The sequence below is a fragment of the Sinohyriopsis cumingii genome, chromosome 5 (assembly GCF_028554795.1).
Source record: "Sinohyriopsis cumingii isolate HCF-2022 chromosome 5, ASM2855479v2, whole genome shotgun sequence".
In the NCBI taxonomy this organism is placed as follows: Eukaryota; Metazoa; Mollusca; class Bivalvia; order Unionida; family Unionidae; genus Sinohyriopsis; species Sinohyriopsis cumingii.
The window spans coordinates 107,255,210-107,272,545 of record NC_142965.1 but is presented as its reverse complement, the minus strand read 5'-3'; the positions used below and the strand labels follow the sequence as shown (position 1 = coordinate 107,272,545).

Genomic DNA, 17,336 nt, shown 5'->3' with positions numbered 1-17,336 from the left:
AGCAGGAAAGTGCAAGATGTTTTTAGACCACACAATATTTGTTATAATCTGTGATAAGTTGATTTATAAGGAGCTTATATTTATTAACGAATGTAGATGATTCAATGAAACGTTGATTATCCACTTATGCGAAAGTCATCGAAGGACATGAAATATGATTTGATAATTCGTGGCTCATATATATATATATATATATATATATATATATATATATATATATATATATATATATATATATATATATATATATATATATATATATATATCTTAACCCTTAACCTTTCGTATACCGGAGCCCTTTCGATATCAAACTTATTTTCTTTTGGGATTGGGTGGATAGTTAGGTGGGGTAACCATTTCCATCGTTAACGATATTTTTTTTCTGTTGCAGCAAACCGAAATCCCTCTCCTTCAAACACCGAAGTAAATTCCAATTTCAATAACCGATTTGGCCCTTTTCATAGCACACTTAATCAACAAGAAATATGCAGCGTCTTACAATCACTTTTCGACACTTCAAACGCGGTTCGGGACAACCATATATATTGCATGTTGCTGCCGAACAAAATCCTGCGACGTCTCCAATAACTCATTTACAAGCATATCTAACCCTCAGGGGTAGTACTACATGACCGCTTTTTATGAACCAAAAGTGGCAACAAGTTTCCAGAGTAGAATTTAGTACAGAACTTAGAACAGCGCATTGCTTTTGTGGCTTTAACTCTGACCGTTTCATGTCCCATAGATTCTGAATTGGTGCCGTCACTGAGGCGGCAAGACACGGTTTCAGTGACAACCAAATAAGGAAATTAGGCCGCTGTTGATCATATGCATTTAAGAAATACATATGGTTAGGCTAAAGGGTTTCAGCGTTGTAACACCTCAATCACTTTTTCTAAGACCGCCATTCTGCCGTGTGTGCTACTTTTTCTTTCAGGTCTCATGGGTTGCACAGACCTAGACCCATGGGCATCAACCGTGCTTTGCTGGGATATCATTCACTCGACCCGGACTAATCTGTGTCTACCTGCCTTTTCGACCGCCAGGAGCACATGAGGGTACTCTGGCAGCTCCGAAAGACCAACAGTGAATTCAGGTAGTACGTGCATCCGTTTTAAAGTTAGTTTCTTCCCAATCCTCCATACATGCTGGATATATCATATCTACCGGGGAATATGAGGGTGCTCTACTGCCCCGGCAGTACAGAATTCATCTGTTAAATTTTGATCAAGATTGATGTTTTTCTTTTTCTTTGATGCTGGACATTTTTGTTCTTTGTCCCACCCACCATTTTGTGGCAGCCAGAAATGCAGCAAGATCTATTTGCTGTATTTCTGTTTATGGCGGCTGCAGCCTCAAAAAATTTCTGTGTTAATACGCTGTGTCTCATTGTTCAATTTCTTAGCACGTTTACTTTATAGACTTTGTCGAAATAGTTATATTATGCTGTAAATACATAGCAAATATTTCTTTCACTAATATCTTTCCTGTTCAAGACAAACACAATGTTTGTCTTTGTTTTAATTATGCACCCATATACTTTGACTCTGTAATATTTGCACAGCTGACCCAGGGAATTCTGTCTTTTCACTCTCTAGCTTCCTCTCGACTCTATCTATATATTGGGTTGGGTTGCGTGGATAGGTAAGTGTGGGAATCATTTCCTTCGTTAACGATATTTTTTTTTCCTGTTCCAGCAAACCGAAGTAAATTCTATATCACATAGCAAAATTAGAAATTAAAAATCCCATAAAAGCGAAACTGGCTTCATACTTTCAACTGTATATTGGGTGCTAAATTCCTGAACCATTCAGGGCCATATTATTTACGGTCAGCAAACGCTGATGTAGACTTATGTAAAAAATGTCCGAACGGCATGCGATGTTGAAACAATACCTGACACATGCGCTAACTCACATTACGGCCTACAATAGGTTAATGTACATTCCTTGTACCATAAAAAGAGCCCGATTTTTAGGTAAATATTTTCAATATCTAAGTGGTTGTTGATAACTCAGTCTGAGAAAGGTTGTATTTATCTGCTTCCTGTCTAATTGTGATTGATGATATTCGTTTGCATACATGATCAACAGAAACTTCTCTTTAAATTACTACTTGTTCTTTATTTATCATACATGAAACATCGCTTTTCCTTTCTCGACGGACAGTGGCAGAGCAATATTCAAAGAGTAAGATGCAACCAAATTTAATTTTATGAAGAAAAGTCCCTTGTTCAGCAAATGTTTAGACTGTTACAGACGTTCCCTCGTAAATACATTATCTCTAGCTTTGTCTTTCATGACACATGCACGCTGATATAATAAATATTTTTCACATTTGCAAAAGCCAAAGTAAACCAAAGATCTGAATATATATATATATATATATATATATATATATATATATATATATATATATATATATATATATATATATATATATATATATATATATATATATATCAATATGCACTGATCAAATTACAGCTCTCGATATTCTAAAAGTGTAGAACGTCATTTAGAACATATTTGAAACAAATGATCAAATCCCTTCTGGGATTGTGAATTGATGTTATTTTCAGTTCAAAATTTAGCTCTCTGGAAAGTTAGCACAAAATTGACACAGAAGTTTTGAGTAAAATGTCGCATCTAACAATATCTTTAGCTTTCTGATGCAGACTTTCATACGAATGCTGAAATTAGCTCCAGCTGTTAACCACGTCAGACTCGGACACTTCACTATAAGAACTTTAGAACCTGTATAAAAGGATTTCGACTAGAGTGAAAAACAAAAACAACAACACAATACTAAACAAAAAGGAATCCTGAGTCGAAATTCCTGAGGGGATTAAAATTAATCCCCCATAATACGTAATGAAGGAATACTAACAACGGCTGGACCGGGTATTTCAACGGACACAAGAATATGAACTTTACCCCATGCGTGTCAGATCTCCGCTGTCGCATATTGATTTCATTATTCAAGACAATATATGTAGTATGTAGTCCCGTTTAACTTTTCAGTTGAATTACCCTTTAGTTTCTAAATATGTCCTGACAGGAATTTAAGGTAACGTCTGGCCTATACAATTAGGTGGCACCCACTGTATATGTCATGTGACCCAACACGCCTTTTTACAGATATTGTAATTGATCGTAACAGGCTTTTCTCCCAGCCATTCCGCTAGATGACGTGCTTGTAGGATAGGGTAGGTGATGATTGCAATGTGATTAAAATCAGATCTCCGCTGTCCTACGTGATGATCTGACGATGACCGCTTAAGGGTCATGTTCTGGTGACCTTTACATTGTTTGTTGTTGGTGTGGGGTTTAAAGCCATTTTTCAGCACACGATAGGCTATGCACGGCGGCCAATATTAACGGTGAAGGAAAAACCCTGGAAAACTCTGGGAAGAACCACCGACCCACGAGAAGCTACTGGCAAGTTTTATCACATACCCACATTGGCCGATTCCTAGACTCGAACCCACGCAGCCAGAGGTGAGATGGCGGTGATCCGTAATTGATAGCGCTTTAGACCACTCGGCCACTAGGGGCCCTTAGCAAATGAAAATGCAGCTTTCAAAAATCTAAAAGCGAATCAAATCATTTGGTACACATTCACGCTCTTCATCCAATCTTCATCCAATCAGTGTGACATGTCACCTACTTTTATTACATGGTATATTATTTTTTTGGTCAAGTTAAGGAATTTCTGTTACTTCTCAACTTAATTTTCCAAATGTTGCAAAGCGAATGAGAAATAAGTACAAATGTTTTGCCTTTTTTCTTGTTTTATTTCTTCTTTCAAGTATATGGACTTTTAAATTAAATGTTTTGCTTCGTCACTCATTTGAACGTGACGAACCATTGGTTTATTACCTAAGGTACCTATATGACAAATAAAATGAAGTGAGAAGAAGTATGGTTATTTTAGTAAATGGAAATAATAAACAATCTTTCTCGCAGTATGTGGTTCCTTTCACGCTCAATTTATCATGTACATTTGAGCACTTGGTCATTCAGTTTGATATTGTAGCATATAGAGTTGTGCAAATATATATTTTTTTTAATCATGTACAATTAATAAAGTCCTAACGGACAAAGCATATTAGCTGCAATGTTGCCCATAATCACGCCTTCTTTAAAACTCATAAACTACATAAAAAGACCAGCTATTATTATATATTTGACACAACATACCTCTGAATTTCTTGTAAAATCTTAAGTGATGAATGCGCCGACAGAATTAATATTTACAAATTTCAAAAATAATTAAAAGAGGCATTTTTGAATTTTTATTTTTTATTGTTGTTGTTTTTCCATCATACTTCAAAACATTTTTTTACCATGAACTCAACAAAGCGCATCCGTGCAGTTTACGTTAAAAAAGAATCATCTTAATAAAATACTCTCATTTTAGAGATGCCTGACCGTGGTAATCTATTGATATTTCATACGATTTGAACACACTTTAAAATACGGTCTCTACTCGCTTATATGACGAATGGAACAGCAAAGTGCACAGATCCACCTGTGCCGGCGCATTATGCGCCGGCAGATTAGCGTCTGTGCAGTGTATCAGGAACAATTCAGTAGAAGAAAAAACATAGATCCTGATCTGGAGACGCAATATTCTATGTCAGAAAAGTATCTTTATTGTTTTCCCTGTCACTTGACTTATAGCGAGTACATAGGGTACGATTTTTATCTTTAAAATACAATATTGTCATTTGAAAACGTGCCTAGGGTGAAATTCATCTTTGAATATCTGAGTTCATAGAGTAATTGAACACATAAAGATGGCGGTCTTGAGATTGCATCCCAAACAATATGTTTTTGTTCTTTGTCACTACCTTTTCAGACTTCCAGAATCAAGTTGAATAGTTGAACCATCTCTTGATAAATCACACATGGTTTTCAGCAAATATCGACTTTTTAAGAATTAAAATAAATTAAAAATATTTTTGCAATATAGCACAATTTATTTTTGTCGTCAGATAATATAACATGTGGTATGAGACAAGTTGGTCGAGTGTCTGCAGAGTCACTTTCTTAAATACCGTCAAGAACTATTACGTCTTGTTCGAGGCTTGCCATATAGCTCCTGGATTCCGTCTATATCATCCTGATGTAACGTCAGAGTAGAGGAGTAAGAATAGATGGGGTGCATCAGAGCTCCAGGTACGTTGGTGTGACCCAATCCTAGGGCGTGGCCAAATTCATGTGCAGCTACGATAAAGAGTTCAGTGCCTTTTGTCTCAGCGTTTATACCTAGTAACCATTTCTCCTGGTCATCAAAGTGGACGCTTCCATTAGTGGGGAAGTGCGCATGCGCCAACACTTTCCCTGGAAATAAATCATATTTAAAAACGATTAAAAAAAATGACTTAACAGTGAACATGTCTCAGAAGAAAAAAAACGAAAAAAAAAAAACAACAACAAACAAACAAGTGATTTATAGTGAGTAGTTTGCAGCCATGGGTTGGAACCTCCAGAGGATTTGATGATTGAGACCCTATGGTGGGTTGCACCTACATACCCATCGTCTACGTATGTACGCTCATCTATCCCACCAAGCCCCAAAACACACGTGTTAGTTATATGTCCAAATATAGTTGTTTGTTACTTAGAAAGTTGCATAAAGATAATTTCAATATCCGTTTCTTTCTACTTTCCTAGCCGTCCCTCCCTCCCTCCATTTTTTATATATCTTTTCACAAACATGCATTCTTCTGCACGAGGAGAAAACAATGATAATGAATTCCACTTACATACTTAAGGTATTACCATATTCCATCCAGACTGTAATAAAGTCCACTCATTCAGTCTATATGGATTCCTAGCTTAGCTAGTGTGAAAGTGTTCATACTAAACTAAATAAAATCTGCCAATGTCAAGTTGTATACTCAAGCCAAAGTAAATGGTGGTCAATGTATTTGAGAATAAGAGAATGCGTATCATCTCTAATCTGTGTAGAGAAAAATGTCTTTTCAACAATCTTTGCTTTATATATCATGCCGGCTGAGTTATTTAAGACAAGTCCAAGTTAAAGAAATGACAACAAAATAAGATAAACGATAGGGACAACACTATTTGTCCATGAGAGAGAGAGAGAGAGAGAGAGAGAGAGAGAGAGAGAGAGAGAAAGGAAGCGCATGCACTGGTAAAGAGGTGCGAGACAGATAAGCAGACAGGCAGAGAGAAAGAGACAGAGAGGACATACGGGAAACGCATGTATAGGAATAGATTATTACCCCGTCCATCAAATGGGTAACCATCATTATGGTTTCCAGAGAGAAACTGAATATTCAAGTCAGCAGGTTTGTCTGGGTTTGTCACATATTTAAAGTGAAGTCGTGTTTTATTCGCCCAGATGTCCAAACCTCGTGCCATAGCGTCCCTGAAAGTTAAGTTAAAAAATGAAAAAGTTCCTTGTTCATCACACGTTATATTCAAGAGTTGGTTGTGGACCTTTATTTGCTTGATAGATGTAAATCTGCACTTACAAAATTACCACACTCGAAGCTAAATATAACTGATGTATTATTCGAGTTTCATTGTTCAATTTATTGATAGAAACAGGCATTTAATTCATAAAGCTTTTGAGAGCGAGATTGAAAATACTCGAAATGTTATGATGTAATGTCTAGGAAGCAACTCGTGAAAAATTTAAGAACCGCCTACACTGAATATACAACGGACATATTATAATGTGTGTATGTTTGCAAACTGATTAAAATAAGATCTCTAATGTCCTTCATGTAGATCTGACAGCGAAAGTTAGAGGCCGTGTTTTGGTGACTTATGTTATTACCATAATCGATAAAATGTATCAACTTATCACATGAAATCGTATTTCTTCACGTTTGGAGACTGAGCAATGTGGCTGAAGAGCATCCAACAAAATTATGAACAAGTACAAGACTGTCGATGATTTGCAAGCCTTTGGCAAGTACAATAGTTAAATGGTTCCCCGTAAGTTTCATCAATTTCATTTGAAATGAAAGATAATATAAAATTCTTTTTATCAAATGACGAAAATTTCTCAGTCAAGTCAGTTCATAAGACATCCGAAAAATTATATAAAAAAATGGTAGCCTGCATATGAGTGATAAAAGAGAAGACATCATTTCTCTCTCTCGCTGTATATATATATATATATATATATATATATATATATATATATATATATATATATATATATATATATATATATATATATGAGACGGACAAGTTAATGTACCTATCGAGGCGATATTGTTTTATATAATTCATAACATGAACTAAATATGACACATCCGTCTTAAATATTGATATAAAATGATAGTGTTACCATTATTATTATGTTACTATTATTGTTTAGTTGTTGTGTTTATTGTAGCAGCCATTACCCTTTCTAAACCAACAGACCAGCAGGAAAAAGGGATAATGCTGACTTGTTAGCGGTTCTACAAATTTACTTAACTATCTACAAATCTAATGTTTTCCAAATATCTCTTTTTTGACCTCATTAAACGTCTTTCTCAAATGGAAAAATTAAACGTCCAATTGATAGGGGAGAGAAGTTTCCTTTCAAGGTATCTAAACTTGATAAGTAGGAGCGTCCAAAAAAAATGCATTTTTGAAACCTCAATATAATTTTTAGGTCAGCTGAACTTATTTAGATTTATTAGGAGCCCATCTGACGTATAAATCAAGTTCACGTGCCAGCTGAAGACAGTCTCTTTGTTAAGGCGAGAAGATTCGAGACAGCCAATTCAGTTTCTCTTTAGTTGCGACTGAGTTTGAGATTTAAGAAAGGTTCAAACCGCATCGGTATTTGAACTAGAGCCTGAGTACAATATGTTTCAGATAAATATATTTGATATGAGACTGAATGATTGGACCTGAAAATCGACATTTGATATCGAGCTTAAGACTTTTTGGAGGATCCTGATCCAGGTCTTGTACATTTTAATGAATTATAGGCCGGGTGTGATGTCACATACGATGTAACACGTGACAAAACTGAAAGCGAATGCATTGTTCGTCGCAACGATCTCAGTATGAAGTCGTTTCGATTTATGTGTGTTTGCGTGTGTTTTTGATGTCTTAATGTTTTTGGGGTTTATTTTGTAAAACGTCGTCAAATCAGGATATGTGCTGTTTAAACGAATACTAGGTAGATCAAAACAATATAGACCATGATCCCTAGATGCATAAAGCGTGGCAGATTAGGGTCCATCTTGTACACATTTGGTTGCACGTCATACTCATGTAAATATGGTAGAGTATTTTTGTATATGAACATCCCCTGTGCATCACCAGAAATTGAAATTTCAATCAACTAATAATCATGCATTACATACTTCAATATTTAAATCCACATACCACTGCTCAAGTTGTGTTAGTTTGCTGGTCGTAGCGTACTTCGTAATCTTCCAGGATAATGTCTTTTTAGGCCAAGGTTGTACTGTGGATAAACAAAACAAACTTGGTCTTGACTCATAACTGTCTTTAAAAAACGGAGAAAATCTTGTGACAAGCAAAACAGAAACCAAAAATACTGATTTGCTAAACGACCAGCTTCATTGTGGCAAACTTAGCATCACTCACGACTGACTAACTTTGCAAACCAAACGTCTTGCTAACTAATGGCTAATGTATGAGTTATCCAAGTAACCAGTCTACTGGCTGATTGATGGGTTGATTTATATCGCTGTTACATTCGGGTTCAAAGGACACAAAAACACCAAGTAAGGGTCCTACAACTTTATGTAAAATAAAGCTAAAATCTTCACATAAACTAGAAAACCAGCATTGCTTACAGTACCATGCCCAACTAAAATCTGACTGCTCTACCACTCTGCTCTTGTTTTAGTAAGGGTTAGAGATAAGGGATCTTAATTAAATTAACATGCCTCATCCGCCTGATCCAGGCTCAGTTAGCCATGGGAAGATAAACAACAGCACTGAACCTGGTGACAGTCTCTGGTATCAAATATCCAGAATGCTGGGAATAATGTTCTGCTGTCACTACTAACAATTAGAATCTGCTAGAATCTGATACATGCACTTATAACAAGCACACGCATCTATTCATCAACTACCAGACTGTCGGATTGACTGGCTACGAAGCTAGCAATTATCTAGCTGTCTTATAACATTTGACTTAAATTAAAAAAATGTATCACTAACTCTGACTAACTTACTAAAACAACTGTTTGGCTTACTAATGGATCATTTTTCCATTTGTCCATGTTAGGTATATAATTAAATAACCAATGTCAGTGCCGTCGGCCATTGCAGTAGATACTGTCTTTGACAATGATCCAAGTTGGTTTGTGTTTACATGAATTATACTTTTGAAACTCGTAATTGCAGTATTTCTGTGCTAGGTTACTTACTTGTTATATATCCCTGACGGTGGTTTTACTTTCACTTGAATATTTGAAAATATTTCACTTAATAAACAACATCCTTAGCTGTAAAGTTTATAATACAGCGGTGAGCAAAAAGGGGACCTGGGACCCAACGAACCATATGGAACCGTGTTGGGCATTTCATATAATTTATACAAGTTACTTCTGAAATATAGCTTTGCCAGATAGATTGTAAATATGCTAACGTTTCGAAACTAAATAAAATATATTTCCACAATCGCGAGGTTTTCCTAATTTTATTAACACATTACCGTATTTATGAGGTTAATATTTTGCAAATAATAGAATTGGACATTGTCTTAGACTTTAATTTTGGCAAACCACTTGTTAGGAAAGCAGATCATTTTTTTATGCCACATTTGTGCCTGCATAGTGTTGAATATACATCTTTTGTAATTGGCCCCGGCGGCCGATTGGTCCAAAGCGAACTCGTTTTCCGTTTACTGCGATCTCATCTGTCCGCTTGGGTCCGAGTCTCAGGATCGGCCATTGTGGATATATGAAAAAGCTTGCCAGTAGCTTCCCATATATCGGTGGTTCTTAACGGGGTTTTTCAGAGTTCTTCCTCCATCGGTTATACTGGCCGCCAAATATAAAGTACATTAGTCTGAGAAATGCCGTTAACCTCGATACAAAACAACTGGTGCATATCACCTACCTTCAGTTCCATCATTTGTAATGTCTTGGTTCCCACAGCGTGGCTGCACCATTGTACGTAAAGTGACGTCATTAAGCTCACCTGTAACGTTCAGATTTACCATCTCTTGAAACTTTCTTGAAAAAAAAAATAATTATAATAATGACGAGGTAGACGACGATGATGATGATCAAAATAACGGAATGCAATAATAATAATAATAATAATAATAATAACGATGATACAGATACATTTTATCATCAAAAGGATGATACTGATATATGTATTGCACAAAAGCATCATTTGACCATGACGTTTTGATAATCAAATACTAAGAGAGATCTGTTTCAAATTCATTTTGATATCGATAACTTTCGAAAATGTACATCATGTTGGGATACTTCACGTAATTTTGTGAAATAATGAAGGCAGAAATAAGTAATTTTATAATTAATGCAAAGGAAATATATTTTACTCTTGGTTGCGTTTGTGTGTGTGTGTCTGTCTGTGAACACAACTAACCGGACTGCCTTTGCCAGTGTTCTAGGACGAACCGTTGCATTCGAAACCGCGCTATTTATATAGTTGTATCTTTTGAGATATTCCTGTAAGAAGTAAGAACATTTCTAATTAAAAGTTTCATCGTGATATAGCATGTTTCTCAATGACATAAACGCAAGCGCACACACACCAATACGAAATGTTTTAATGCCTCAGTTCGATGGCTAAACCAATATGAGGTACCATACACATAGGAAATACAAACTTTGTATATTTAAGAAAAATCAATCCCTTTTGCTACCCATTAATGATAGTTTTCATATTTAAATCATATACGTTATTAGAACACATGTAGTATTGAATATCAATAAAAGTAATTATCATAGTTATCATAATTATTATTATCCTTGTCATGCTAATTACCACTACAGTCACCACCATCACAGTCATCACCTGTTAGCCATAGAAATAATATAATTGCATGAAACGGTCAACAATTAAATGGCCCACTTCAACATACATATTTATGTATTCATTAATTATTAGTATACATTCACACATACAGACACACGAGCCAACATGATTAGATACTTATTATAAACAGAAATTCTTTAAATTATCGCTGAAAATATTATTCTTTCTTGCAGTCCAACAATTAGAAAGAAAAATGCAATGACAGGAATCTGAAGACCGCTCTGGTGGTCTAGTGGTTAGAGTGTCCGTCTCGGATGCTGAAGGTCGCAGGTTCGAACCCCGGCTGAGTCATACCAAAAAGACTTATAAAAATGGTACTAACGGCTGCCTCGCTAGGCTTTCTGCATTAAGAGGTTAGTGTTAAGACTTGTCGGCCTGATATCAGGATAATGTGACTGGGTGGGACATCAAGCTACATGTCTGAAGTACCATACACATAGGAAATGCAAACTTTGTATATTTAAGAAAAATCAATCCCTTTATCACTATAAAGTGCCACACTGCAAACATCGTAGCAATATGACTGAAAATGTGTTAAAGCTACGTTAAAAATCCAAATTACACACACACACGCGCACACGCGTACGCACATACACAGAGGAATCTGAAATACTTTTCATTGTCCTGTGATAACGTAGGCATACCATATCTCCCGTACATCACAAGTATCGTTCACACTCAATGACTTTAAAAGCAGGTCTGAGACATAGATTAGCATGAAAAGTATTGGATCTTCGTAAGGCCTGAGACATAGATTAGCATGAAAAGTATTGGATCTTTATAAGGTCCGGGACAGATTTGCATCAAACGTATATGGACCTAGAAAAGGTATGAAACTGACATATGATCCCTGTTTGATTGAGACGTTTGTCATAACCTCTTGAATTCAGGTTACATGTAATTGTCTCGTATGTGTTTTTGTGTGTGCTTGTGTGTGGTGTCTGTATGGTTGCGTGCTTCCTGTCTCTCTCATTTTCGGTCGCATTTTATTTCCGTCTTAACGAAGGAACTAAAATTAGAGTTTATTGGTCTGCATATAAATTTACGACATTGTAGCTTTCGATCAGTCTTTCTCTGGAATAAATAATAATTTAATTCTGTGCAAACTTTGATAATGTCTTTAATAATCTTACATGTAGTGTTAAAACATGCCGAATAGCTGATAGACCACGAAACGTTTAAAAAAACGTCTAAACGGAAATTGGCTTGTACTTTTCACATCCCTACAAAGTGTGTCCGCTACAAATTGTATTATTTGTAGTAGTGAAAAACAGGGTTTAGACCGCAGTCATTGATACATGTCAGGGCCGTCTATACCCCATGACGATGCGTTCATTTCACAATAAATCATATGTGTATGCATGCGAACCCAACAGTAAAAACAAGTACTCAAAATATCAGAAACAGCAAGTACACCAAATACCAGAAACAACAAGTATGCTAAAAAAAAGAAACAAGTTTATCAATGCAAACACAGCCCATGCATACCAACACTAAAATTCCCTTTGTAAACCTATCCAATGGCAAACCCGAAACATCTGCGGAGAACAAAAACAACAGAAATATGCACAGCAAAAACCAACAACAAAAACATAGCCAAAACAAGAAAGTAAACAAAACAACAGAACATGCAACCTTGGAAAACTGTTGAACAAAATGTAGGTCAAATGCCGGAATTTTAAAACACTCCAAAAGTCCACTATTCTGGTTACATCCAATACAATCCCAATGGCACGGTCAACCATTTCCAAACGATGCAACAATAACCCCAAAAGTATGAGTTGTATCAACAAGATACCTACAGCTAATATGCTAAGCATATATCTTCTGTTGCGAAACGAAATAGCCCACAGCTAACTTGCGACAGAGAGCGTTTGCTCTGCTTGCCTGCTCAGTCGATTTCTCTGTGCTGAATGTTCTCACCAGCGTCTCCAACTCTTCGACCGATGGAACCATATTTAATCCATTTTAACGTAATTTTATCCATCCTAGCCCTGCACCCATTCACCTGTCTATACATGCGTTCCATATGCATCAAACCTTACTACAGAAATTGTTCTTGAAACGGATGAGACACACATAATGATACGCCTTCTGGATCGTCATCGGTTTATAAACTTTTATTAAATAATATCTATATAATTTCTAAGTTAAATCTTAATAATACTGCATTGCAATGCAGACGTGTTTACATTTTTCAATGCATTTGCAAGCCAAAATTCGTACGACATGCAAATTTACGCTAGGACATATTTGCATTTGCATAACATTTGGACATGATGCATCTTTACACTCTATGTAAATTTACATTAATGTGCAATCCGTTCAAATCATGATATTTAGGTAAAAATGTAAATACACATATGTAAATACAATACACATATGTAAATACAATACACATATGTAAATACACATATGAATGTAGATCACACACGTACGTAAACTGATGCAAGATGAAAGGGATATAATGCCAAACGTATTTAAAATGTAGAAACCATTTAGAAATCAACATTAGGTTTTCACTAGCATTTCTGAATGAATGCAGTTTCTTCGTTACAAATCAGGTGGAGGGGTGGGTTCTGTCTAAAGAACTGTTGCTAATAGCTTGATTGTTTAATTGAAGTGTTTCATATTACTTTCTATCGAGAACTAAGAATATGGAGCTGACTTAGATATTCTCCAAAACTGATCTTTGATGAAGTGTTACAATAAATTATTTTCTCACTTTCTCACTATAAATACTGATACAGACATTTTCCACACGAAAAGTTAAAAATACTCACGATAGCGTCAGCTTGTGACACTTTTCTAGTATTAACGGGAGCAGCATTTCCAACTGTGACGACGACACACAATTCCAACAGAATGAAAAGCATTCCTTTGTGTTTGCACATCTTCGTCTTCTATAAACTGGCTGCAGAGTAGAATAATAATAACTTATACTACTACTACTACTACTACTGCTACAGCTGCTGTTGCTACTACCACTACTCCTACTGCTACTACTACTGTTTCGTCTACTACTACTATTACTACTACTACTATTACTACTACTACTATTACTACTGATGCTTCTACTACTACTACTACCACTATTACTACTCTTTATAGTATCTTTTTCGGTCTGTAGATCTTCACTGTTCTTAATTATGCATTAAAACTTCGTTTCTTATATGTGAACTGTGGGGCAAGCTATCACGATCGGTCTTTGGGGTAAGGCAAATACAATCAGTTCATGTTATCTTTGGACTGGACGAAACCCGGGAGTCGAAAGAAAACGACCAAGAATGGACGGGCAATCACATACCCTTCCTTTGTCAATAATGGTCGAAACAACAATGAGACACGCTGCTACTACGTATATATTTGTGCTCTCTATATCCTTTTCATGTTTTTATTTTATTTTATTTTATCGTGTTTATAATTCAAACTCTGATTGTATCATTGGGCGCAGATCTTCCCGTGATTTCCCACGGCTGTTCAATGGAGCACTGGTAATTAGCACAGAGAGAGAGAGAGAGAGAGTGAGAGAGAGAGAGAGAGAGAGAGAGAGAGAGAGAGAGGCAGAGACATAGATAGAGAAGATTTTTCAAATCAATCGATTCAGAGAATAAATTGAAATTTGGGGAATTGAAAATTGACTGTATTCATTGAACCATTCTGTAAATGAATAGTGAAAGAAAACATTGAATTTCAAGTGAACAAATAAAATCAACTTGAGCCAAATAACTGAAAAAGGACTACTAACGTTCTTAAACATTGTTCAGTTAATTTATATATATTTCTCAATATTCTGTTGGTATACATTCCGAAAATCTCAATCTAACACAACATGAGTAAGGTGTGAAAAATAAAGGGTATGGGCTAAGGAAACTCCAGTGCTAAAGAATCATCACCTCGATTTCTCAGCGAAATAGGCTCCACTTTTCAAAATAATAATAATAATAATAATAATAATAATAATATCAGACTAACATGTGTCATTTCTGGAATGGCAACTATTGCAGACGATTTGACGTTGGCAAAATATTACCAAAAGGCTGGCAAAAGGTTACCAAAAGGCTGGCAAAAGCTGGATTTTATACAACTCCTACCTTAGATCCTACATTTTTTTTTCCACAGCTGAATAATGACTGCTGAAAGCGTATGGTCTGTAACAAACTAAAACGTTCCAATGAACTTTTCTAATATGAAACCTTCAAAACCTAGGCGCGTTTTGAAAACTGATTTTTCTTGTCTATTTGTCTATACGCGTTACTATTTGAGAAAGCTGAGACGCCGACATAATTCAGATAGGAGCAAATATGGACAGAACATGAAGCTGGTTGGACAGAAAACGATATATCGAGGATACAACGCCGATAATACGTATTTTCTCAATAGTGTTGTCAATGAAATTAGCGATATCGATATTGCTGTTTAAAGGGTCATTGCCTACTTGAAAACTTCAAAAGTTTTACGAAATTGATGGTCTGATAGAAGAATATATGACAATAAAATTTCAGTGAATAATATCCAAGCCTAGAAATTGTTTCTACCGTTGTGTGAATTTTGTCTAATTCGGCGAGAACTATTACATTTGTTCGAAGCGTGACCAATGTTTGTTGCGGACTAGTTAACGTGGAAGCCGTAAATTCACAGCTTGTGGTCGTTTGCCAAATACTAAATAAAGACAGCTATCGACTTGGCACGATACACAGTATAAACTGTAACATCAATTTAAACTATAAGCATGAGAAAGATTCATCATTATCGCTTCCAAACTCTTCTTTGCCCTTTTGAGTTCAGTTTGCATCATACCGAGTATTCGTTCTTGCTTATATAAAATATGAAATAGAATAATGTAATTAAGAAATTAGAATGTGAAAACAAAAATAGAAAAATGCAATGAAGTGAGGTTTTCGAAATTATAGTTAAGCGTATTCACTTACCTAAATATATATAGCTTTTATTAAACGGGTAGTTTATTTAGTCTTTCTGACTTCGCTATTGGTTTACGGTGTCTTAAATAGGAAAACTATCTCACTTTTCGTTGCGTCTGAGTGCGGATTACACAAGAAAAACGAAACGTGTTCTTTATTGCAGCCTACTCAGTCTGGTGGCCAGGCACTGAGACAAGTGGAAGTTACGTAATGTGTTGACAGGTGTTTAGAAAATGTTTTCGTAATCCGTGTTGTATGTAATTCTTTGCTTAAGTGAACAGTTAATTACGTAACTTGAGAAAATCACGTTTCATCTATATTTCCAATTTAAGCAGAGTCCTTCAGGGTGTGGTACTTGTTGTAAACCAAAACGCTTCTTCTGTTTTGCTACCATTGTGAAATCAGTCAAAAACACGTACAACTAACTACTCCAATGTATTTTGAATAACAATTCTGATGTCTTTGAACAGTTTGTTGAACAGCATGAATAAAATTTAGTGAAAAATACCCCATCCTTTTATCACAATCAGTGCTACTTCCGCTGAGGGTTTGGTACACGTACCATTGAATTTTTTTAACGACTGAATTTTGCCCCAACACAAAGTAAGAAAATAAATATTCTATCAATATTAGCGGGTTGTTTGGTTTGATTTTGGAAGCAAAGACTTTATCGCAAGGACACACGGAGGCAATCGGGTAGCGAAAGCAGGACCTTCAGAATGCTAGTTTGATGCTCTACCAGATAAACTACCATAGCACCGCAATTTTCGGAAAGGAGATATTATTAGTAGGTGTCAATATACGTATTATAAGAAGATACCAAAATACCCACTTTCTTCGCCCGGTTACGTCTACGTAAAAACATTTATTTATTAGAAAGTGCCTGCTGTCCCGTATAAAGGGTGCTTGAACTTGGAACAACGGGGACCAAGTAGCCCGTAGTATGGTGGACGTGTGATACTGACTGAAAATAGTTTTGTGCTATTCCTATGGGAGCACACTTATTGGAGAGTAGATACGCTAAATGCATTTCGATTTTTGCATTTCTTTTCCTCATTCCCTCCACTTGGACTGACGATTTGTTAAGGATATTCAGATAGCTCCATTATCATTGATTTACGATCAGAGCTTCTGTGCACAATTAAACTATTATGAGGAGATGGTAGCGCCAATAGTGAATTTAGGCTAAGGACACAACACTGTTGCACTGTTCCTAACATGCTAGATTATGACATGAAACATGTAGCTAGAGTTAGACCTGATATAATCGTTCACTGGATGAGTGACAATGATACTGATCACAAGGTAATGGTGGAAGATCTACCTATGCATCAATGCTATATACAAGTCAATTTAACAAGAAATTTCTAATAATTTT

At 35.8% G+C, this 17,336-nt stretch overlaps 1 protein-coding gene across 2 annotated transcripts; it reads right to left on the bottom strand.

The window, feature by feature from the left end:
• Positions 1-4,373: 4,373 nt before the first annotated feature.
• LOC149799948 (matrix metalloproteinase-20-like) lies at positions 4,374-15,994 on the bottom strand. 2 transcript variants are annotated; one of them, XM_089957151.1, is made up of 7 exons: positions 15,968-15,994; positions 13,820-13,950; positions 10,584-10,666; positions 10,083-10,198; positions 8,373-8,454; positions 6,257-6,402; positions 4,374-5,348 (listed from the first exon to the last, which is right to left on the bottom strand). In XM_089957151.1, the coding sequence occupies exons 2-7, from the start codon at positions 13,928-13,930 to the stop codon at positions 5,065-5,067; spliced, it is 822 nt and encodes a 273-aa protein (XP_089813277.1). In that variant the 5' UTR covers positions 13,931-13,950; positions 15,968-15,994; the 3' UTR covers positions 4,374-5,064. The 2 variants fall into 2 exon arrangements, with proteins under 2 accessions (XP_089813277.1, XP_089813278.1); XM_089957152.1 differs by lacking the exon at positions 15,968-15,994 and having other exon boundaries at positions 10,083-10,163; positions 13,820-13,935.
• Positions 15,995-17,336: the final 1,342 nt, after the last annotated feature.

Coding starts and splice junctions, on each gene's coding strand:
- LOC149799948 (XM_089957151.1), bottom strand. CDS start 13,930: ATGTGCAAACACAAAGGAATGCTTTTCATTCTGTTGGAATTGTGTGTC. Junction 10,667..13,819: donor TGTCACAAGCTGACGCTATC/GTGAGTATTTTT, acceptor TACTTCTTACAG/GAATATCTCAAAAGATACAA. Junction 6,403..8,372: donor CTAACACAACTTGAGCAGTG/GTATGTGGATTT, acceptor CTTAACTTTCAG/GGACGCTATGGCACGAGGTT.